Source organism: Dasypus novemcinctus, chromosome 24 (assembly GCF_030445035.2).
Source record: "Dasypus novemcinctus isolate mDasNov1 chromosome 24, mDasNov1.1.hap2, whole genome shotgun sequence".
In the NCBI taxonomy this organism is placed as follows: Eukaryota; Metazoa; Chordata; class Mammalia; order Cingulata; family Dasypodidae; genus Dasypus; species Dasypus novemcinctus.
This window is the reverse complement of record NC_080696.1, coordinates 38,881,776-38,899,507: the sequence shown is the minus strand read 5'-3', so window position 1 is coordinate 38,899,507 and position 17,732 is coordinate 38,881,776. Positions and strand designations below refer to the sequence as shown.

General features: G+C 49.2%; 2 protein-coding genes across 2 annotated transcripts in view; one reads left to right on the top strand and one right to left on the bottom strand.

The window, feature by feature from the left end:
• Positions 1-9,370, top strand: part of RBM12 (RNA binding motif protein 12) — a 34,445-nt gene extending 25,075 nt beyond the window's left edge. Inside the window, exons 4-18 of the mRNA XM_023585731.3 lie at positions 3,946-4,074; positions 4,181-4,360; positions 4,496-4,570; positions 4,657-4,728; positions 4,863-4,943; positions 5,104-5,193; positions 5,432-5,518; positions 5,637-5,720; positions 5,800-5,859; positions 5,938-6,071; positions 6,180-6,234; positions 6,468-6,519; positions 8,330-8,463; positions 8,648-8,884; positions 9,033-9,370. Of these exons, the coding sequence (XP_023441499.1) occupies positions 3,946-4,074; positions 4,181-4,360; positions 4,496-4,570; positions 4,657-4,728; positions 4,863-4,943; positions 5,104-5,193; positions 5,432-5,518; positions 5,637-5,720; positions 5,800-5,859; positions 5,938-6,071; positions 6,180-6,234; positions 6,468-6,519; positions 8,330-8,463; positions 8,648-8,884; positions 9,033-9,173 (1,611 nt within the window). The 3' untranslated portion in view covers positions 9,174-9,370. The remainder of the gene's footprint in view (positions 1-3,945; positions 4,075-4,180; positions 4,361-4,495; positions 4,571-4,656; positions 4,729-4,862; positions 4,944-5,103; positions 5,194-5,431; positions 5,519-5,636; positions 5,721-5,799; positions 5,860-5,937; positions 6,072-6,179; positions 6,235-6,467; positions 6,520-8,329; positions 8,464-8,647; positions 8,885-9,032) is intronic.
• Positions 9,371-13,166: 3,796 nt separating this feature from the next.
• SPAG4 (sperm associated antigen 4) lies at positions 13,167-17,427 on the bottom strand. The gene is made up of 12 exons (XM_071211661.1): positions 17,052-17,427; positions 16,499-16,603; positions 16,150-16,216; positions 15,905-15,966; positions 15,629-15,672; positions 15,275-15,300; positions 15,079-15,187; positions 14,760-14,835; positions 14,462-14,577; positions 14,015-14,182; positions 13,457-13,546; positions 13,167-13,342 (listed from the first exon to the last, which is right to left on the bottom strand). The coding sequence occupies exons 1-12, from the start codon at positions 17,353-17,355 to the stop codon at positions 13,184-13,186; spliced, it is 1,326 nt and encodes a 441-aa protein (XP_071067762.1). The 5' UTR covers positions 17,356-17,427; the 3' UTR covers positions 13,167-13,183.
• Between the last annotated feature and the right edge of the window lie 305 nt (positions 17,428-17,732).

Below are 17,732 nucleotides of genomic sequence, written 5' to 3'. Positions count from 1 at the left end.
GTTCAGTTTTTTTGGGTGTGGGTGTGTGTGTGGGGGGAGTTGGTGTTTTCATCACACCAATTCAAAGTGTCAAAAATAGGGAAAACTGTTTTAGGGAAGTTTATATGGGAATGCTATATTTTCTGCATGACCCATTATAGAGTTTTTTTGTTTGTTTTCCTTTAAGAGGTACCAAGGATTGAACCTGGGACCTCGTACCTGCAAAGCAGGCGTTTGGCCACTGAGCTGCAGACACTCAACCACTGAACTACGCCCTCTCCCCCATTATAGAGTTTTAAGCAGAGGAATGACATGATCTTATTTATTCTGGTTGCTGTTTGGAGAAGGTGTGGTGTGTTTGCAGAGAGACTGGTGTCATCCAGGGAAAGATTGAAATCCTACCTGGGGAAGTTGGACAAATCTTCCTAAAGGAATAATCTTAGAGCAGAACTTTGGATGAGAAAGTGTTTGCCAGGCAGAAAAATCTGAGGTATTAGAATGTAAGTGTATTTCAGGAACCAGAAATAGCTTGGGATGACTAGTATGTTAGGTGAGGGAATGGCTTACGGTAAGGCAGATAGCAGATTGGGGAGAGCTTTGAAGGTTGAAGTAGAAATTCAGGCTCACTACATTGCATTCTGTATGGGTGTGTCTTCAGGAGTTATGCAGTGAAGTGGCCTTTTCCTTCCTAGGGAGTTTGACTCTGAACCTCTGGTTCCATGGGCAGCCGTATAGGACTTCTAATTAGGGTAGAGACTCTGGAAGCTGGCAGTGCTAGGGAGGAGGCAAAAGACAATGATAGAGGCTTTGGGCTTAAAGATATTTTGAAGAAGTCGAGGATTTGGGGTCTTGATTGAAGAAAAACTACTGAGGCCCTCTAAAATATACAAAATAACAATATAAAATATTGAAACAAAACAGAAGGTTATAGGGTACATAACAATTCTCACCTTCCTTCATTCCTTAGAGGTTCCTAAAATCACACTTATTTGGTATCTTTTCCATTTTTCTCTCTGTATTTTATATGTGTTCAAATTCATTATACATACACATACCAAAAGATTGAAGTTTAAAATGTAATATATACTCTTGCCATTTTTCTCAACTTTCTTTTTTCATGTAATACCAATGTATGTTCTGACATAATTGGTTTTTAGCTACTACTATGGTATTTTGTTTAAATATACCGTAATTTACTTAGTTACTTAATTGACAGACCTCTAAGCTGTCTCCAGTTTTTCACTATTCTCGGCAGTTGTAAGATGAGCATCCTTTTTCATTTGTCTCTGTAATATGCAAATACTGCTTCAGGGAGCATGTGAGGTAAGGCACATGGAGTTCAGATTGTGACTGAGGTAAGCTGAAATCCAGCTCCCTTGGGAGTATGTGTTCTACTCTGGATTTGTTGTCAGGGAACATCCAAAAGCATTGGTCAGGATGGTCAGCAGTCTGCAGGCCATATTCTAGAAGCAACAGCCAAAAGAACTGGGGGTGTTTTTCCAGAATATTACCTGCAGGTATCTGATGGAGTCTTATAGGGAGATGGAATAAGACTTTTCTGTGTAACTGTAGACTGACAAAGAAATAGGACTGATGAGTAGAGGTGAGAATTCAACTGATTTGCATCTTTCGAGTAGGACCTTATGGAGCTGGATTTTCTGACAAATGAATTTTAAAAGTGGCAGGTTTTCCACAATTGGATACACTCAAGCAGAGGCTGGAGGGGCAGAACATGAAGCAGTAGAATTCTAAGAATCGTTCCAACTTTAGTTGATAATAGCATTCCAGAGGAAGACAGCACTAACTGTGGACTGGGGTCGGGGGAGAAAAAAGTATTAGTGGGGCTGAAACTGGAGGTGCAGTACTAAGGAACCTGGAATGCTGACACTAACCTTGTCTGCATTCTTCATGCAGATGTCCTGTAGATAAATGGGTCATGAGGGCCACAGGGATAGGGGTTGAAGATGGTTGTTATGGTAGCTGTAGAAAGACATGCAATGTTAACAGGGAAGTCACTATGTTGATCCTGTCTGTCTAGCAAAGGGAATGGATGAATTGGAAAAACACGGTGCCAATTGATTCTGTGGGAAGAGGCCAGTCAGTTGGGAACTTCAGCTGGAGGTGGCTTTTTGGATTTCATTCAGCAAAATATTGTCTATTGCTTGAGACAGGGCAGTGAACAAAACATACTCCTTCCCTTATGGAGTTTACATTCTATTGAGGGAGACAAATTATATAAGTAAAATATGTATAATATGTTAGGTAATGATAAATACTAAAGAGGGGGGGAAAAGGCACAAAAGGAGTATGTGACATGTCAGTGGCAATAAGATTGAAATTTTAGGGCAGCCAGAAAAGGCATAATGGAGATAATTTTGAATAAAAACCTGGAGGAAGTGAGGGAATAGCAAACGATGTGGATAATTTGGGAAAAGAACATCCCAGATACTGCAAATGCTTTGAGGCTTTGGCTTGGCTTATTTGAGGAATGACAAGCATGGAGAATAGTGTGGCCAGAATGGAGCAAGCAAGAGAGATGTTCAGAGACCAGGTTAGAGAGATCTATATGTTTCAGGTCCTCATAGGCCATGGTAGAGTTTGGATTTTTTCCTAAGAGCGCTGGGAAATGTGTTAGAGGGTTTGAACAGAGGAGTGACATGTCTTGACTGTTTTAATAGGATCAGCCTGGTGGGTCTATTGAGAAGAGCTTGTTGGGGTAGAGATGGTGTGAAATAAGAGACGTTAGTTAAGGACGCTAATGCCATAAACTAGACAAGAAATGATGACTTGGACAGGGTAGTAGCTGTGGGAATAGTAAAGAGTTGGGCATGGCAGCTGATTAGAGGCTAGGAGGGCATCACAACTCTACCTCAAGATGCAGGGCCCCAAGGGAAATCATTGGGCTGAAAAGGTTTTGGGGGAGTAGTGTCTGGGTCATAGTTACACTTGGGGCAATGTTGGGATTGGAACTTGGATAAAGGTCTGGACTGGAGCCAGTAAGGGTGTCAGAGTGGGATTTATTAGTCTCTGTAGAGACCGAGATTGGAGTCAGTCAGGCTTCAGGTGTATTATTGGGGTTAGGACCAATTTTAGAGTGAGAACTAATTTGGGGTCAAAGTTGCAGATAGAGGGCAGTACCCTTTTTTCTATATCTTCCTATCATACTCCTGGACCAGGGTTGATTGTAATCACCCTTTTTTTTTTTTTCTCTTTACATATGTAAATTTTTTGTCTTTATTTTTTAATGTTACATTAAAAAAATATGAGGTCCCCATATACCTCTCACCCCCCTCACCCCACTCCTCCCCCCATAACAACAACCTCCTTCATCATCCTGAGACATTCATTGCACTTGGTGAATACATCTCTGAGCACCGCTGCACCTCATGGTCAATGATCCACACCATAGCCCACACTCTCCTGCAGTCCACCCAGTGGGCCATGGGAGGACATAAAATGTCCGATAACTGTCCCTGCAGCACCACCCAGGACAATTCCAACCCCTGAAAATGCCCCCACATCACATCTCTCCCTCTCACTCCCTACCCCCAACAGCCACTATGGCCACTTTCTCCACACAAATGCCACATTTTCTTCAATTACTAATCACAATAGTTCATGAATAGAATATCAGTAAGTTCACTCTAATCCATGCTCTATTCCTCCATCCTGTAGACCTTCGAATGGTTGTGTCCACTCTACATCTATATCAAGAGGGGGCTTAGATTCCACATGGATGCTGGATGCAATTCTCCTGCTTTCAGTTGTAGGCACTCTTGGCTCCCTTTGGCTTTTTAAGCTCACCCAGAGCATGAGAGGCATGGGAATTGTAGAGATTTCTCTTCTGTGGGCATCATGGGGGTGTGGTGGATGCTCAGCCCTGCTTGGGTGAAGGCCACTGGCTGGGTCTTACAAGTTAGGGAAGGATAAAGTTCCTTTGTGCTTGACCCAGCTCCTTTTTCCCAGATGGCCCACTGTATGACCTTGGTTCAGCTGTCCATTTCTTGTGACCACCTCATTGACAAGGACATCGGCTCCAAGTCTGACCCACTCTGTGTCCTTTCACAGGATGTGGGAGGGGGCAACTGGGTTGAGGTGAGGAGGATCATGGGAGTTAAAATTGTTGGGAGGCTAGGACTGTATTAGTGGCAGGAGTGTGTTTGGGAGTATGTGACTGATGCTTATTGGCCTCTGCCCACAGCTTGGCCGGACTGAGCGAATACGGAACTGCTCAAGCCCTGAGTTCTCCAAGACCCTGCAGCTTGAGTACCATTTTGAAACAATCCAGAAGCTCCGCTTTGCCATCTATGACATAGACAACAAGACACCTGAGCTGGGGGACGATGACTTCCTAGGGGGTGCTGAGTGTTCCCTGGGACAGGTATGCAGGGCAGGGATTGGAAACCTTCAGGCACAGATTCGGAAGAATCCTCTTGGGCAATCTAGGCTGCCTGGAACTTGGATGTGGGGGACAAGCTGGCCCAGATCTTGACCCCTTCTTCCTGCTGTGCCACAGATTGTATCCAGCCAGCTACTGACTCTCCCTTTGATGCTGAAGGCTGGAAAACTTGCTGGGCTGGGAACTATCACAGTAAGGAAGAACCCAGCAAGGGTGGAAATGGGAGGTTACACCAGTGAAAGATTTATGAGGTGATTCAGTCTCCTTCTCCTATCTAGGTCTCCGCTCAGGAGTTAAAGGACAGTCGTATAGTAACCATGGAAGTGGAGGCCAGAAACCTAGATAAGAAGGTGTGTCTGTAAGGAGGGCCTAAGGATCCAAGAATTAAGGGGACAGGAATTGTGTATAAATGGGAAGGGTAGGAAGGCTGGCATTGTGGTTGTCTTTCCCTGAGCCTTATATCAAGTCTCTGTGGCATTGGCAGGACTTCTTGGGAAAATCAGACCCATTCCTGGAGTTCTTCCGCCAGGATGACGGGAAATGGCACCTGACATACAGATCTGAGGTGTGAGATCTCTGGGATTGGGTGGGGTGGGGTAGGAGAGAATGTTCTGGGGCCTGTGACTACCAAGGTATGGAACACAGGGAGAAAGGAATTGCAGGTTGGTGGAGAACTCCCCAAGGCCAGACCAGAGCTCACTGGAGGCCTTGCCCCCCATCTTCAGGTAATCAAGAACAACCTGAACCCTACATGGAAACGCTTCTCAGTCCCTCTTCAGCATTTCTGTGGGGGAGACCCCAGCACACCTATCCAGGTGAGGACCTTGCCTCCTAAATAGACTGAGAAGGGAAGGGGCAGGGAACCTGGGAGGGATTTATTTAATCTTACTGTCCTTCTAGTTTTTTTTTTTTTCCCTTAGATTTTATCTTTATTTCTATACCCCACCCCCCATTTTTGAAAACCTGGGCCCTCCCATGTGGTAGGCAGGTGCCCAACTGCTTGAGCCATATCCACCATCCCCTTCTGGTCTTAATATATCCCCTTTCCCCTAGGTGCAATGCTTGGACTATGACAGTGATGGCTCCCATGATCTCATTGGTACCTTCCACACCAGTCTGGCCCAGCTACAAGCTGTCCCAGTGAGTGCCAGCCTTGCTTAGGGGTGTTGAGGTGGGCTTAGAGCGCTGGGGGAGGGCAGCTTGAATCATTGGATGATGCTCTGGGAGCTTCCTAGACTAATTTTTCTTTCCTTACCAGGCCAAGTTTGAATGCATCCACCCTAAGAAGCAGCAGAAAAAAAACTACAAGAATTCTGGAACTATCTGCATCAAGATTTGCCAGGTAAAACAAGGGCTCTGACCCTTGAGCTCCATGATGCCAGCCCCTATGATCCCATTCATGACCCTGATTTCATTTGCAGGTAGAAACAGAGTATTCCTTCCTGGACTATGTGATGGGAGGCTGTCAGATCAACTTCACTGTAAGTTACCTTATAGGGTGAGGAGAGTAGCTCTGGGGCTCAAGGTGGCCTTCAGCTCCCCTCTTCCTTTCTTCCCAGGTAGGGATAGATTTCACTGGCTCCAATGGAGATCCCTCCTCACCTGACTCCCTGCACTATCTGAGCCCAACGGGTGTCAACCAGTACCTGACAGCATTGTGGAGTGTAGGCAGCGTGGTTCAGGACTATGACTCGTGAGTAACTGGTTCTTTTCTTGCCCATCTCCACTCCCTGCAGATGCTTCAGCCTCTGGGCTTGCAGTTGCCTCACTGCCTCTTCCCCAATTCATTGTCTTCCCACAGAGACAAGCTTTTCCCAGCATTTGGATTTGGGGCCCAGGTGCCCCCTGACTGGAAGGTGAGCTCTGCTGTCCTCTCTTGCCCTACTCTTGGTTTTAGTTTAGAGTGCTGACTCTGCAGGATGCAGTGAACTTGGAGGTGCAGGGATCCCCATGGGCAAGTGGCTCAGTATTAAATAGCTCCTATATGATGCTTAGTACATGCCATACTGCTCTTTTTCTTGATGTAAAGAGGGATCATGGTAGGAGGTTGGGGTGGAGTGAGAACCTCATTTTTCATTATTGCCCTCAGGTTTCCCATGAATTTGCTTTGAACTTCAACCCACATAACCCTTACTGTACAGGTAAGTCCATACCAAGCCTATGTGGGCAAAGGACAGTTGAGAACAGATACCTGACCCCATTGTCAAGAGGAGTGGTTTTTAGAGCTAGGCCTCTGAACTCAGACTTTTCAGGTTCAAATTTTGTTGCTTAGTCTCAGTGTAAGTCTTTTAGGATGTTGAGTGTTCAAGGAGGATGCGTGGAAAGCAGCAAATTTGAAGCAGTAAGCTTGACACATGCTAAGTGCGCTTTAAAAAATGGTAGCTGTTATAATTTATCTTTATTGTTAGGCATTGTACAGATACTTATTTAGGCCTCAGCAGATGCCTTCATGCCTCCCTGCAGGGTACTTTTTGCCCGATTTTCCCAAGCTGTCTGCCTCTCTGATTAGTGCTCTATCCTGTTGTGATCCTCTAGCACTCCCAGGTGGGCAGCAGGTTGAAGTGGAAAACTTTCCTGCTCTGAGTTTTTAAATTTTCTTTTAACTTTTTGAGTTCAGACCTAAGTGACAACACTTATAGGGCTTGAGGTCATGGAGCTCAGGGGTCAGGACTGGGTCACGGGAGCTATTGTCTACTTTTACCCAGATTCCCCAAACATTAACATTTCACAGGATCTACTATATCATTTTCTCTCTTTGTGGCCCCTCTTTGGCCCCACCATCATCCACCTGGCCCTTTATCCCTAAATACTTGAATGTTTGTGTCCTGAACTTAAAGGTAACCTTTTACAAAACCATAGTTCAAATGAAAATACAAGAAAAAGAAATATATATTTAAAAAACAAAACAAAACATAGTACTATTCAAAATCAGGAAATTTATGTCAATACAAATCTAAATCAGATTTGCCAATTATCCTAATGTCCTTTATAGCAAAAGAAAATCCTAATTACACATTGCATTCGATAGTCTTTCTATCTTTCATGTTACTGAGATTTTTTTGGTTGTTTAATTAATTTTAGAAGACAGGTAAAAGGTAACCAGATAACCACTACCAGTTCATGGGGAAAAATACTGACAGTTTTTAGTAGTGCAGCGCAATAATTTGTAGAAGGTCTGTTTGGGTTTGTTTACCAGATATTTCCTCATGATTAGATTCAAATTATGCGTTTTTGGCAGGAATAAACAGAAGTGATGCTGTGTATTCTCAATGCATCATATCAGGAGGCACATGATGATTTGACCCAGTAATGGTCATATTAACTTTGACCACTTAGTCAAAGGTTCTGAGTGATCTATAAATATTGTTACTGATAGTCTAACATCCATTATGATCCTTCCTTGTTTAATCAGTTACTTTTTTTTTTGAAGTACTGGGGCCATTGACTGAGCCCAGGACTTCGTATGTGGGAAGCTGGCACTCAACCATTGAGTCACATTGGCTCCCCTGAGTTGGCTCTTTAGTTTGTTTGCCCTTGTTTTTAGGAGGCACAAGGAATTGAATCCCGGAAGCAGGGGCTCAACTGCTTGAGCCACATCCACTCCAAGTGATTTTGTAGTTCTCCTTTCTATATTTATTAGCTAGGAAGAACTTTCCCTTTTCCCCATTAATATCTGTATTCTTATTTTATTAAGTAAATATTCTTATTTTATTAAATGGCTTTTAACTCAATAAGTGGGTCATAATGCCCCAACATTCCTAGATTTGACCAGTGGGATTCCCCAATCTGGGTCCCTTCCTCTCTTAAGTTTTAGAGTCTTCCTCTGTAGGATAGAGTTTTAAGTGCTCTGTGTCACATGGGTGATTGAATGAAATGCACCCAGGGTCTCAGGACTGCAGAATTTTGCCTACACACCAGGATACAGTATTGTTTTGCTGTCCTGCTCCACAGGTATCCAGGGCATTGTGGATGCCTACCGCCAAGCCCTGCCCCAAATTCGCCTCTATGGCCCCACCAACTTTGCACCCATCATCAACCATGTGGCCAGGTTTGCAGGCCAGGCTGCACATCAAGGGACTGCCTCGGTGAGAGATGTGGGAGGTGGTCGTGGTGGGATGGTCTTGGTCAAGGTTCATCTTACCAGTATAGATGTGTGGCTGGGGTGTTCGATATTTTGGAGAACATGTTCTTTTGGAGTGGGACACTGGGTTGTCTACAAAGGGTTTAAGAGGGAGGATCTGCTTCAGCAATGTATGGGTTTACCTCCAGCAATACTTCGTGCTGCTGCTGCTGACCGATGGTGCTGTGACAGATGTGGAGGCCACACGCGAGGCTGTGGTGCGTGCCTCACACCTGCCCATGTCAGTGATCATCGTGGGTGTGGGCAGCGCTGACTTTGAGGCCATGGAGCAGCTGGATGCTGATGGTGGGCCCCTGCGTACACGTGCTGGGGAGGTGGCTGCCCATGACATAGTGCAGTTTGTACCCTTCAGCCGTTTCCAGAATGTGAGTGGGGCCAGGTTGGGGGGCCTTCCACTTCTCTGATCTGAGTTGGGTTGAAGCCCAGGGGATACTTGCCTTTTTATCCCATGAAATGTAGCACTTGAGAGACTGTTATGGGCCACTGCTGACCTTGCCTCTTTTCTCTTGGCAGGCCCCTCAGGAGGCACTGGCACAGACTGTACTTGCAGAAGTACCCACACAATTGGTCTCCTACTTCAAGACCCAGGGTTGGGTCCCACTCAAACTGCTTCCATCCCAAGCCAAGGGCCCTGCTCAGGCTGCCCAGACGTAGGTTCCTTTGGAGGGTAGGCTGTGGCCAGTCCTAAGCTCTGTGTCCCTAAGATCCCTCTGTGACATAGTTCAACCCTACATACACTTTTGCTAGCACTTTATATTTTATACTTTTATACTTGTTGTTCCTGATATTACTGCTCTTGATCCCACCTGCTTGCCCCTGGTGCTATTCAATAAAGACCAATGAAGAACACAGCTTTGCCATTGCTCTGTGTATTTTTTGATGAGAGCTATTAGCTATGTTTATGGAGTTGTTGGGTGAAGTATGCCTCTGGCATAAGAGCCATACTCAAAGAATTTGTTATTAAATTGGGCATCCTAATCACATATCCATTCGTTCAGGAGACACTGACTCACTATTTTTGTAAATACAAAGCTTGAATATAAGCCAAACACTTGGGAATGCAGATAACAAGGGAAGGATGAGATTTTAAGATGGAGCAAGGGCTATGTTAGATTTCTGGAGGAGGGAGCAGTGGTAGTTCAAATTCAAGATAGGCTTCAAGCCTGAATTTTTAACAGCTTATTATACTCATTGTAGAAAAACTGTTAAATAACTCCTATATCTGTATAAAACATATTGGGTGTATTATCTTTTATTTATAATCTATACATTTTACAAAAATGGGATTATATTGAACATATAGGGTTTTTTAGCACGCTTTAAGTTTTTTTTCTGATTTTAAAAGTAATGTGTGATAGTACAAATTTCAGATATTACAGAAATAATGAAGCAATGAGGGTCCCTGTCTATCCCAGGTCTGACAGATAGTTAGCACTTAAGGATGGAGTTCCAAAAATATATACAATTTTTCCTAAATAGAATATTATACATACTTGTTGGTACCTTGTTTTCACTTAATATTTTTGGGAGTCTTACCCATCAGAACTTTGGGCTACATTTTATTTTTTTTAATGCCTACATGTTATTTTGTTATACAAATGTAACATTGCTAATTTAGCCAAATCTCCTTATGATGGAGATTTGGATCACTTCCAGTTTTGTTCTCTTACCAACAATTCTGTAATGAACATCCTTGCACATTTATCTTTGTGTATTTACAGGAATGTTCCTGAAGGATTTGTTCCTAGAAGTAGAAATCAAGGGGTATGAGTATTTAAAATTAATACTAATTGCCTTCCAAAATAGCAGCTTTAGTCAATTTACCCTTTTTGTTAATCTGACAGGCCAAGAAATTATATTTTCAGTTTGAATTTATTTAATTATGAAGGTTAGGCATTATTTCATATATATATTTGTGACTATTCTTCTGATTAGCCTATTCTTTATAGCCCTTTTTCCCTTTTTTTTTTTACAGATATTATTCTGTAACAGTTATTAACTCTTTTGTCTTTTTTTATTGATTCTTTTTTTTTTTCCTCTCTTCCCTTTCCCCCTTGCCCCACTTGTCTGCTCTCTGTGTCCATTTTTTTTTTAAGATTTTATTTTTATTTATTTAATTCCCCTCCCCTCCCCCGGTTGTCTGTTTTCTGTGTCTTTTTGCTGCGTCTTGTTTCTTTGTCCGCTTCTGTTGTCCTTCAATGGCAGGATTGTGGGTGGCGCCATTCCCCAGCAGGCTGCTCCCTCCTTCGCGCGGGGCGGCTCTCCTTATGGGTGCACTCCTTGCCCGTGGGGCTCCCCTACGCAGGGGGCACCCCTGTGTGGCACTGCACTCCTTGCGCGCATCAGCACTGCACATGGGCCAGCTCCACACGGGTCAAGGAGGCCCGGGGCTTGAACCGCGGACCTCCCATGTGGTAGACGGACGCCCTAACCACTGGGCCAAAGTCCGTTTCCCTCTTTGTCCATTTTGCTGCGTGTTCTTTTCGTCCGCTTCTGTTGTTGTCAGTGGCACAGGAATCTGTATCTCTTTTATTGTGTCATCTTGTTGCGGCAGCTCTCCATGTGTGCGGCTGCACTTCCTTTTTGCGCTAGGCGGCTCTCCTTAACGGGTTGCACTCCTTGCGTGTGGGGCTCCCCTACACGGGGGACACCCCTGCGTGGCATGGCACTACTTGCACACATCAGCACTGCGCATGGGCCAGCTCCACATGGGTCAAGGAGGCCCAGGGTTTGAACCGCGGACCTCCCATGTGGTAGATGGATGCCCTAACCACTGGACCAAGTCCGCTTCCCTCTTTTGTCTCTTACACATATTGAAAATATTTCCTCCCAGGCTGTTGCTTTTTTGGTATATAGGATTCTTTTAATATGAAAGTTTTAAATTTGTATGTATGCCAATCTAACTTTTTAAAAAATTACCCATATATCATTTATTACATCTGTAACATGAGACATTCCCTTATATTACCATATCTGTTGGCTGCATATTATTTTGCAGCATAATTTATCTACTTGGCTACTAAGTTCCAGTTTTATCTCAAAAGAGCTGGGATGAGAATCTTAATAGGTATTATTTTTTAATCTATATATCTTTTGGCTATATTCTTAGAAATAGAACTCCTATGATCAAAGGATATAAAAAGTTTTAAGGCTTTTGGTTTCTATTGTGAAACTACCTCTAGAAAATCTGTACTAGCTCACATTTGTTTTTTTTAAGATTTATTTTTTAATTTATTTCTGCCCCTCTCCCCCCGTTGTCTGCTCTCTGTGTCCATTCACTGTGTGTTCTTCTGTGACTGCTTCTATCCTTATCAGTGGCACCAGGAATCTGTGTCTCTTTTTGTTGTGTCATCTTGTGTCAGCTCTCCGTGTGTGAGGCGCCACTCCTGGGCAGGCTGCACTTTGTCTCCCGCTGGGCGGCTCTCCTTAAGGGGCGCAAGCCTTGTGCGTGGGGCTCCCCTATGCGGGGGACACTGCTGCATGGCAGGGCACTCCTTGTGCGCATCAGCACTGCACATGGGCCAGCTCCACATGGGTCAAGGAGGCCAGGGGTTTGAACCACGGACCTCCCATGTGGTAGGCAGACACCCTATCCCCTGGACGAAGTCCGCTTCCCATAGTTCGCATTTCTAAACTCAGGCTTTGAGAGCATTGGGTAGCATCTTTTTTTGCAAAGACTGTCTTCGAATTAAAAAAGTAATACCCCCAAATTGTAAATAGATGGGTAAGTGCTCTACCACTGCATGCTTAAACACTTCCCAATTCCACTTCCTAAAGGTATAACTACTGTTAATAATCTGTGTGTTCTTCCAGAATACAAACACATTGGGAAGGATCTTAACAAGCCAAGATGTTGCATGTACCTTTGCTCATGCTGGTCCCCTTTCTTACCGTTTGCTCAGAGAACTCATCAATCCTTTGATGCCTCTGTCCCTTACTCCTTCATTTCCACTTTTGACCCAAAAATGAATTGTCCTGTTTTCTGAAGTGCCTTCTTTCCCCTATCAGGTTCCTTGAGGGCAGGGACTAGTAACACCATATCACTTATACCATGCCTGGCAGATGGTCAGGCACTCACATCTTAGTAAAGATGACCTGAAAAGGGGCTTCCAGGCCTCCATCAGCTCTGTGATCCAGTAGCTTTTTAGAGATTCTTAAGTCTCAGTTTTTAAGTATCTGAACAAAACTGGATAGTCCCCTTTCCATCTATTCCTGTACCTAGCCAGGGTTGGGGTGCTTTCCCAGAGGTTGGGGGTGAAGATTGAGGAGCCCAAGCTTGGCTCCAGGCTGACTGGCAGTTCTGCAGTTAAAGAGGATGGCCTCTGGAGCAAGGTTTGAGTCTTGCTCTGGCTTTGCTCTTCAGTACCTGTGTGTCTTTGGGTAAGTTTCCTGACCTGAGCAGTTTCCCTCTCTGGGCTTTTGAGAATTAAGTTGAATGATGTGTATAATGGCCAGGGCACCATCTCTTGTATATATGTGGTAAACAATCTATAAATATGAGCTGCTGTTACACACCTGGAATTCTCCAAGAAAAAAGGTGATTGGAGATAGACCCTCAACTTACTTACATGCTAAAGGTTGCGAGATACCTAACAGAGCACCCCCCAGCACTAATCAAGCTTCCTTCAGCACAGACCTCCACTCTACTTCAATCATCAGCCTGTTTAATGGGGCCCTCCAGTGGCCCCTGTGGTACTGTCCCCTGCCCCCTCTGAGGTTCGCACACCATGGGCGCGGATTCGATACAAGCATGTGAAGCGAGGGTGGCCCCAGTTGCTTAGAATCTGGATCTTCACCTTGGGAAAGGCAGCTGGGGGGTCATTCTAGAGAGACAAATTGATCATGCCAGGGCTTGCACTTCTGAAGGCAGCCCCTTGCCATGATCTTCCGTCACTGTCCCACTCCCTCAGAACCTTCTCCCCCAGAGACAAACACACCTGCAGGCGGAAAGTCTGAATTTCAGATTTCTCCACATCAAAAGTGAATTTCCCCAAGAAAACTTCAGTCTCATCATCAGCCTGGAGGCCCTGGTGGGTGAAGAGTGAATGGAGGAACAGTGAAACATAGGTGGAAGAGCAACTTATTAAGTATCTTATCGGCCCCATAGTAGGTATTCATGCGTAAATTTTGGTGTTAGGAAATTGTAGTGTAGAATATGGGCTCTAAGAAACAATTTAAAATTTTAGTATAGCCAATTAGCTGTGTGACCTTGGGCAAATAACTTCCCCTTTCTAAGCATTAGTACCCTCACCAGCAACCTCGGGTTGTTGCGTGCTGCAATGAAATAATCTGTAAAGAGCTTAGCAAGGAGTAAGCACTCAATAAGCCATAATTAATATTTGGATGTGGTTATGATTATTTACACAGCCCTGAGAGGCAAGTATTCCCATTTTATAGATGAGCAAGTGGAGCCTCCGAACCTGGCACCGGTTCTCATGACCGCCTACTGTTTGGAGGCAAATTCCCCTCACCCCTTTGGCTTCAGTCCCACTCACATAAACTGCGAAGTCACGGGGGGCGCTGCTGGCTCCCCCCGCGTGCGCCACGCTGGGCGGAGGATGCTGCAGAGTGATGTCGCTCAGCTGCACACGACCCGGCAGCCGGATCACCACCTGGCCCTGGTCGCCCTCAAAAGCCCAGCAATTCCCAGGGAATACATCTGGCTGCAGGGGGGCGGACAGGCCATCAGAATTCGCGGGCTGAGTCACTGCGGATCCTCCACACCCTGGGCCTGGACTCCAGCAGCGGTCCGGGCCCGCCCTGTGCTCCACCTCCAGCCCGGCCGGGATCTCAGTTCTCAGAACTGCCAGGTACCCAGCCCCGGGCCCAGAGCCCACCTAGTGCCCTGCAGGCAATTCCACCAGGTCCCGCCTCCAGGGAGGGGCAGGTCCTTTTTCCAAAGCCCTGCCCTGGTCGGTTCCCGAGATCCCGCCCAGGCCCACCTCCAAGATAACCGTGGGCGGCCGGGCGTAGTTCCAGAAGCTGAAGCGATTCCAGAAGTAGGCAGTGTCCGTGTCCTCGTAGTCATGGGATGTCTTCTCTAGGTCGATGGAGGCTCCTGGATCGGGGCGGGGAAAGAGAAACCGCTGAGAAATGGGGGCTCCGGGGCCTGACCGACATCTGGGGAAGGGTCTCTGAGGCTCTGTCTCCTTCGGCCAGTCATGTGCACAGGTCTGTCTGTGTCACTGTCTCCATCTCTTCCCGTGTCTCTGAGTCTCTCTCTCAGTCTCTGGGTCTTACCCACAGAGCTCAGCGCATAGTCCGGTTTCCGCACAAAGTCCTCGTTCAGCCTCTGGAAAACGAGCTTGGCCACTCTCTGAAAGGAGGGAGGGCCGAGCCTGGAGGGGCGGGGCTTGTGGCCGTTTTGTAGCTGGGTCTGGTCCTCTGGGGACTGGGTTCTCGCCGGTGAGCTTTGCGGTCCCGGGAAGAAACCCCGAGGGGGAGGCTCGGGGGCGGGGTTCTAGCACGGGGGAGGGGGCCTCAGCAGGGTCTTCGGCGGTGGGAGGGCTTCAGGGCCCGGGGGCGGGGCTCTGAGCGCGAGCCGGGGGGCGAGACTCACCTCGCTGTTGGTGGCGCGAACGCTGGCCACCTGCTTGTGGAGTTTGTCCAGCTCGGCCTGGAGCTGCTGCAGCTGCTGCCCCTGGGAGCGCACGCGCTCGTGGTACTCACTGGAGGTGGAAGGTTGGCGCAGTGGGGTCGGCTCCCTGGGCATCTGCCCCAAGCCCCAATTTCCCAACCCAAGCGCCCTCTTTCACCTTAGAGTCAGCATCTCCTTAGGTTCCTATTGGGGAGGGACAAAATACAGTGCCGCTCAGCTCCCTGCCCCCCTTCTTCCACTTCAGCTGGGAGCAGCCACACTCAAAGTGCCCCCCTGTTTAAGGACTGTTGGCCCTGGATTCTTCCCTGACCTTTTAGGATCCCACGCTCTCGGAGACCCTCCAGCTCTCCCGAGCACATCCCTCCGGAAGCTGTTTCCATGCAGCGGTCCTTCGGGATTATAGCGTCCCACACTGCCCCCGGGAATCCCAGCCACCCGCCAGCCTCCGGGCTCACAACTTGCGAGCCACCCGCTACCAGCCCACCCGCCCAGAGCAGTCTCCCCGACTCACATTCTCCAAAGGAGGGACCAGGTACAGGAGCCCCCACCAGAGAGCTGGAGAAAGAGGCGGGACTCAGGCCAAGGGAAGGGAGGCAGGAGGAGAGAAGAGGCTTGGGGGGGGGGGGCGTCTGGACAGGGCTTTGGGGATCGGAGGGGGCTGGAGGGCTCTGGAGGGCGCGGCGCGGAGCTGAGGGGCCTGAGCTCACGGAGGGAGGAGAAGATGCGCTGGCTCTGGCTCCTGAGCAGCCAGGGCTCGAGCCTGGTCGCCTACCTCGGGACGGCTCACCTGCCACAAAGAGGCTCAGCAGCGACACAGCCGTGAGCAGGAAGCGGATGGAACAGACCTCCCTGAGGAGACCGGAGGAAGGCTGAGGTCCCGAGTCCCCGATGGCCCCCCAGGCCGCCGCCCCTGGCCCTAGGCCCAGCTCCTGTGACCACCCCCCCCCGCCCCCGCAGGCCTCGGCCGGGCGGGCCCTGCTCCCCACGCCCTCCACATGGCAGCCCCGGGGCTCCCCGTTCCCTCCCTCTGACCTGTACGCACTGACCAGCGCGTCTCCAACCAGGGACGAGAGCACGCTCAGGACCTGGAAGAGCTGGCCTGGGGAGAGGCGGGCGCTCAGGCAGGGCGCTGGGGCTTGGAGGGGCGCGTGGGGACCGGGGCCCGGAGACCAGGGAGGTCGAGATTCGGAAAGGGGTCAAGAAGGGGGCGTCTCAGGAAGAGAGGGGGTGGGCGGCGAGAATTAGATGGGTCCTGGGGGAATGGGTTCAGACTCAGAGAAGGGGGTCGGGTTCAGGGAGGGGGCAGACGTCTCAAAAGAGACTGGGGCTCAGAACGGAGAACGGGATTCAGAGCGGGCAACGGCGCGGGCCTGGCCCCTACTCAGAAAGGTCTTGGACGCCCGCGGAGGAGGCATCTCCTGTCTCAGATCCAGGGTGGAGAGAAGGTCGAGCTGCTCCTCAGAGACTACGGGAGACCCAGGAGGTTCTGCGGGAGCCCGAGGGCTCCATTCGGCGCCGCGCACCGAGGCCCGCTCTTCTCCCGGGACCTGCCGCGGGGTCCCCAGCCCGGAAGCCCAGCAGCCTCTCGCAGGCTTGGGCCCCACCGCAGCCGGGTCCCGGGCTCTCTCCGCACACTGAGGCCCCGCCCCTCAGGACTGCTCAGGCAGGACGTCCGTCCCAGCCCCAAGCCGAGGCCCCGCCCCGAGGCACAGGCCTTGGGGCCACGACAGACGCAAACACCCAGACCGCGCCCGCTCCCAGGACCGTCCATCACAGCTAGGTCCCGCCCCTCAAGGGTCTTCTCTAGTACCGCCCCCATCGCAAGCCCCGCCCCTGCGGAGGGGCCCAGACTTAATTTCCTCCCGCTCCAGCCAGGCCCCGCCCCGCGGCCCCGCCCCCTCCCGCGGCTCGCCAGGGTTCGACCCCGCCCGCACCCGAGGCCCCGCCCCTCACGGTTGCCGCGCCACCGGCGGTCGGCCCCTTGTGGCTCCGGGACGCCGGCTTCTGCCGAGAGCTTCCAGCCCATGTGGTTCCTCCGGACACTCCTGCGCTCAGGGCGGGCTCACCGCAGCTCGAGCCCCGGGCTCGTCGGCCCTCGGGCTCCACGGGCCCCATCCCCGCTGACCGGTGCCCGCTGCTGTCCGCCGAGGTGGCGCTCACTGAGCTGTTATCGCTGTAGAAGTTGGGCGTGTGCTTGTGCGGGGGCACGGTCGAGCCCGGACGGGGGCCCCGCCGCATCCTGACCCGGTGCCGTCCCCTCACGGACGCCAAAGTCGCCGCCGCCGCCGCCAAGCTCCTCGGCTCTCCCTCAGCCGGTGCGCGCCGCCGGATCCCCACGGACCCTGAGTGCAGCGGCCCGGCCCCGCCGCCCGCCCCAGTCCTCTCCCTCTATATCTGGGCCCGGCTGCAGGCGTCATAGAGGAGACCGTGGTCTCCGTGTAACGTCCTAACTGGCGTCACAGAGCTGGCCGTGACGTCACTGGGAGCCATGGCAGTGCCTTTTACTCTTTCTGACATTACAGAGCAAACAATGACATCACAGCACTTCCCTGAGCACCCTATCTAAAACTGCACCCAGCCTAAATTTCTGTCACCCTTCAGTGCTGTTTCTCTTT

Coding starts and splice junctions, on each gene's coding strand:
- SPAG4 (XM_071211661.1), bottom strand. CDS start 17,355: ATGCGGCGGGGCCCCCGTCCGGGCTCGACCGTGCCCCCGCACAAGCAC. Junction 16,604..17,051: donor CGTGAGGGGCGGGGCCTCGG/GTGCGGGCGGGG, acceptor GGGCTCCCGCAG/AACCTCCTGGGTCTCCCGTA. Junction 14,836..15,078: donor TTCGCGCCACCAACAGCGAG/GTGAGTCTCGCC, acceptor CCCTCCTTTCAG/AGAGTGGCCAAGCTCGTTTT.